At 33.6% G+C, this 5,762-nt stretch overlaps 1 protein-coding gene across 1 annotated transcript; it reads left to right on the top strand.

Moving 5' to 3' along the window:
* Nucleotides 1–478: 478 nt before the first annotated feature.
* LOC134694878 (uncharacterized) lies at nt 479–4,294 on the top strand. The gene is made up of 3 exons (XM_063555984.1): nt 479–568; nt 966–1,110; nt 3,528–4,294. Exons 1-3 carry the CDS (start codon nt 565–567, stop codon nt 4,168–4,170), a joined length of 792 nt encoding a protein of 263 aa, XP_063412054.1. The 5' UTR covers nt 479–564; the 3' UTR covers nt 4,171–4,294.
* The last annotated feature ends 1,468 nt before the right edge of the window (nt 4,295–5,762 follow it).

Genomic DNA, 5,762 nt, shown 5'->3' on the forward strand with positions numbered 1-5,762 from the left:
TTTTCTACATTTGAAAATGCCTGTACCAAGTCAGGAATATGACAGTTCTTGTCTATTCGTTTTTGATGCGTTTTGTTATTTGATTTTGCCATGTGATTATGGACTTTCCGTATTGATTTTCCTCTGAGTTCAGTATTTTTGTGATTTTACTTTCTACCTATAAGATAATCGACTTTTGAGAAGTTATCGGTTCCTACTTGGATTTATCTAAATCGTTTTATACTACAACTAGGACATTTACTTGCAATCTCAGTGGTTTTTTTTCGTCATATTTCTATTTATTTGATAAAGTTTCAAGTTGATAATGTCTAACCGTTACTTAAGGTACTGAAAGGTAGAATTATGAACTAAAACTACGGTTGTATTTTGATAAGATTGATCACATTCCAGGTTGACATCGTGCAGCTTTGATGTGATGTCAATGTTAACCTTTCAGCCAATCAGAGACAAGATAATAAACAATTATAATAAAACTATCTCGGCCGCTATCTTACCAGTCCATTTAAGTTCATTGGTACTATATTGTTGTGGTACTTAACTGATATTTTGAAATTGTGTTTTATTATGGGTATGTAGAAATCGTTGTTTTTTGTATTTGTACCTGATATTAATATGGTATTTGGAACTGTCAATTACATTCTTTGTATCTATTTATTTTAGCTGATATTAATTTTCTTTAATTTATAATAATGATATTTTCGTAAATATTTGATTATTTGCTATTGACATAGCATGTATATAGACCAACTAAACCTTGTTGTTGGCATATGGTTGAACAAGTTTTAAAAGCAAATTTAACCATTATATCCATTATAAGAGTGTAATAATGGCTAAGTGGAAAGGAATTTATATAAGTTGCAATTACTTGTTTCCCAATCCACTACTAATAAATATGATTTAAACCAAACTAATTACAACCAAACATTTGAAACAGAGTTAACATACTAAAGATTTAAATGTTTCAGTGTTATTGTTATCTGGATCGTTATGTGTACTTTTACTCAACATCATTGACCTGGCTGGTGCATCTCGCAAGAAGGGTGTTGGAATAGTGAGAAGCAAACATTATGAGTGTTCAGATGAAGGCAATTTTAATAACGTTCATTGGTGGTGAGTATACAGGCTACTTAGCATAATCCTGTGTCACCACATCTACCCCGCCCCTCACCTGCATGGAAATGTGGGGCATGGCGTTTTGTGTTTACTATAATAAAATTCAAGAATACTGTGAATTCATTTATTGTTCTGGGTACCCATTTTCGTGGACTTCTGCATATTCGTGGATATTTGATTTCACACAAAACCTATTATTCGTTTAACATTTGATTCGTGGTTAATAATGAATAATATTGAACCCACAGTAGATGAAAGCCAACAAGTGTTTGAATGTCTATAACAAACACGTATCATCTTTCTTATTTAGAATGGATAGTCGAGGATATGATACTGTGGTTCTCACTCGTATATTAAAGAAATATTATAATGTCATGATACACTGCTGGTATTATATAGAGAATAATATATGGCAAAATCCGTATCATATGTCGTATCATCCCGAGACATCAATATCAGCCCGAGGGCCTTTAGGCCCGAGGGATGATATTGGTCGAGGGTGATACGGCATGTGATACGGATTTTGCCATGTATTATACGCTTTATCATATATTTCAACAGAAGAGTATTATAGTATATGAACTGTTTTCTGATCCATAGCACTGGGTTACCTTCAGTTCTGCTTTTGTCTTGTTTCAAAGCTTTAAAATAACTGCTCAATTATTTATACGAAGCACCTATCTGTTGTTTTGAAAATATTTTGTTTATTATTGTATATATTTAAGTGTTTTGTATTTTTTATAGTTGCATTGAGTGTGCCAAAAAATATGTTGTAAAAACTTGATGTTCGTGACGTCACATGCAATATGAAAACTTGATGTACGTGACGTTACATACCAAACAATGACGTCATTCCAAAAAAATACCTATTTTTAGAAAAAAAATTCTTAAGCCAAAAAAAACCCCTAAAAAACTGACTTTAGTTAAAAAAAAAAAAAAAAAAAAAAATGCGACACGGGTTTTACCATGCGATACGGGGTATGCGATACGGGTTTAGCCATGCGATACGGGGTATGCGATACAGGGTAGGTGATACAGACTGGAAAAAAGAACCTTTATTAGATATACAAAATAGCTGTATTTTGTACTAAATATATGATAAATGTAAATATTGTACATTATCTAGCATACTTATAAGCAAACATGTTTCTGCTAGACAATATATACACACAGGGACCAATATGAATGATAGACAGAAGGAATATCTGATTACAAAGTATATTTGACGATCATTGTTTTCACCGATCAGGTGCACTAAAATTATGCTGTAATTTTGAGTACTATTTAGTTTTAACTGTATTGTATTGCTTCACATCAGAGTACGTAGCAATAAATTTCATTCGATATTCATGCAATCTTGAAATTATTACTTTGCAAACCTCGTTAAAATTGGTTGCCTTATAAAAGAGCTTATGTTCTAATGTTAAAAATGTGATATAGAATTTGAAATAAATACGGATAGAAGGAGAGATTGTATACGAAAGACAGAAATTCAACTTCAGTTTGGTTCTTTAAGATCAAATGAATCATAAATGCGCGGTGTTGATATAATTTATGAAAGAACTACTAAGGTTAATATATTATATATCGATATGCAAGGGTTTTCTTAAAGTTAGATAATAATCCTAATCCTTTGTTTGTACAGCAATTAATAATAATCAAGAACTGTCAATCAATGTCATTTAACATTCTAATGCGATTGTTAAGCCCTCAAGTCGTAATACATTTATTACACAATCATTTTCCTTGGATAAAACACCAAAGGTGTGTAAAGCCAATTAACACCTGATTAGTGCTCACTGCACTATGAAATGCAATTATTGATTTTTCCCAAGAGCGAAAGTTCAGATCAGTTTTTTTAAGGTATTATAAAGTGACATTTATATAGTTGTTTTCTAAACTTAAAATCCACGAAAATTAATCCCCACGACCTTACTTTTGGATACAAAACCACGAAATTTGAACCCCACGAAAATCAATGTTTATACAGTATGTACTTTTTGAAGAAAATGTCAAATTATTATCCTTCAACTTCCAAGGATCGAGTTGGGTTGGTGTGTGTCCCCTACCTCTGTGCAGTTTTTATTTTATATTGTCGATCATTACTCCATCTTTTATCATATTTTAGTATCCCTTTATGCTCGTCTCTTTTCTGTATTTGCGTATTACTTGTTAGTCAACATTTCTCTTACTGTGGATTCATTTATTTTCGTGGATATCAATTTTCATTGTTTTAGAACAACTTGCATATTCGTGTATATTTACTTTCGGGTTTTTAGCAAAGTAGGCATATATTTATTTAGAAAATGTGCAATTCGTTGAATATTTAATTTTGTCATGCCCTCGTACCCATGAAATCCACGAAAGTATCCAACAAACGTGAATGAATATATCGATTTCGTTACTGTTTTCAGGTATGACTGGCAGCAATCACCTGATTTCATGCACTCTCATCATCACTGTCCGGCAGACGTTAGAGCCGGGTATGTACCGATGGTAAACGGCAAACATTTCGACAGAGGAATCAATATTTCTGCAAATGCACATTATCTTCTAGGTTTTAATGACCCTGACCGTCGTGATCAGGCAAATCTATCAGCATCACAGGCTGCAGTTATGTGGAAGGAATTGGAAGCAAATGCCGTAGGAAAGATCTTAGTTGGTCCTGCAGTTAGTAGTCTCGACTGGTTACAACAATTTATGCAGCAATGTCATAATTGCAGAATTGACCACGTGGCTGTCCATATCTTTAATTGCAATGCAAACGAAATTATGAGACTTCTTAAGCAAGCATGGGATAGGTTTGAAAAACCAATCTGGCTTACAGAATTCGCTTGTCCTCATACTACATCAGCAAATGATCAGCTTCGGTTAATGAGAGAAATTCTGCCACTGTTGGAGTCTGCGCCGTATGTATATCGTTATGCATGGTTTGCTAGTAGATGGATGAAACATTTAGATGGTGGTAATACGGTAGATATTTCAGCAACCCTGATAAAGGAAAACACGGTAGAACTCTCAGCGCTCGGACATTATTATAATAACTTTATGCATTAACATCGAAGTAACTCATTTTGCTTCAACTCTATCAATATTAAGAATGCTTATTGTTTTGTAATACCATCATGATACAATTAATGCGATCAGGAAAATTATAGATATTATATATCTAACAAAAACACATCAGTTGTTTTCTATATTTGATTTACATTGTCTATGATCTAACGTCAATTATTATAAATTAAGGAATGTATCTCCCTCATGCAAAGCTCTGATTCCTTTCACGGATTTGGCTATACTTTTAGGACCTTTTGGATTATAGCTCTTCAACTTTAATATAAGCTTTGGATTTTAAATATTTTGGCCACGAGCATTACTGAATAGACATTTATTGTCGAAATGCGCATCTGGTGCAGTAAAATTGGTCCGTTAATGTTTTTGCTTAAAAACTAGTTTAAAATGCTTTTTTTCCAAATATGGTTATCTGATTTTATATAATTGTTGCATTTGTCGCAGATGTTTGCTTTTGTTTAGAGCAGCAGTAAAACTAGTTTTCTATATTTTGATATACGTTTTTAGCTCACCTGGCCCAATTTTCTGAGCTTTTCTCAACAATTGGCGTCCGCCGTCCGTCGTCGTCGTCCGTCGTCCGTCCTCGTCGTAGTTTGTCGTCGTCGTCGTCCGTCGTTAGCTTTTACAAACAAACTCTCCTCTGAAACTACTGGGCCAAATTAATCCAAACTTGGCCAAAATCATCTTTGGGGTATACAGTTTAAAAATGTGTGGCTTGACCCGGCCAACCAACCAAGATGGCCGCAATGGCTAAAAATAGAACATAGGGGTAGAATGCAGTATCTGGCTTATAACTCCAAAACCAAAGCATTAGAGCAAATCTGACATGGGGCTAAAAAAAATTATCAGGTCAAGGTATATCTGCCCTGAAACTTTCAGATGAATCGGACAACCCGTTGTTGGGTTGCTACCCCTGTATTGGTAATTTTAAGGACATTTTGCTGTTTTTGGTTATTATCTTGAATATTATTAGAAATAGAGATAAACTGTAAACAGCAATAATGTACAACAAAGTAAGATTTACAAATAAGTCAACATGACCGAAATGGTCAGTTTACCTCTGTAGGTGTTATTGTCCTTTATAGTCAATTTTTAACCATTTTTCGTAAATCTTCGTAATCTTTTACAAAAATCTTCTCCTCTGAAAATACTGTTCCAAATTAATCCAAACTTGGCCACAATCATCTTTGGGGTATATAGTTTAAAAATGTGTGGCGTGACCCGGCCAACCAACCAAGATGGCCACCATGGTTTAAAATAGAACATAGAGGTAAAATGCAGTTTTTCGCTGATGACTCAAAACCAAAGAATTAAGAGCAAATCTGACAAGGGGTAAAATCCTTAAAATTAAGTGTTTTGTAACAGGAAAATTTATAAAAAAAACAATTTTTAATTGATATGCATGTCAACATCGAAGTGCTGACCTCTGGTCTGATGATATTATCTGGAAAAAAAAACGCCCTTCAGATATCAATAAAAATACAAAAAATACTATTAAGGAATATTACAGAGTAGGAACTTAAGTTGAGGACCTGCATGTTTGTTGGTGTGTCCTAGTAGTCAATCAAAATCATAAT

Source organism: Mytilus trossulus, chromosome 13, assembly GCF_036588685.1.
Source record: "Mytilus trossulus isolate FHL-02 chromosome 13, PNRI_Mtr1.1.1.hap1, whole genome shotgun sequence".
In the NCBI taxonomy this organism is placed as follows: Eukaryota; Metazoa; Mollusca; class Bivalvia; order Mytilida; family Mytilidae; genus Mytilus; species Mytilus trossulus.

What these genes read in the sequence shown, in the direction of transcription:
- LOC134694878 (XM_063555984.1), top strand. An exon ending in TTTAATAACGTTCATTGGTG is followed by an intron (nt 1,111 to 3,527) that starts GTGAGTATACAG and finishes TACTGTTTTCAG; the next exon opens with GTATGACTGGCAGCAATCAC.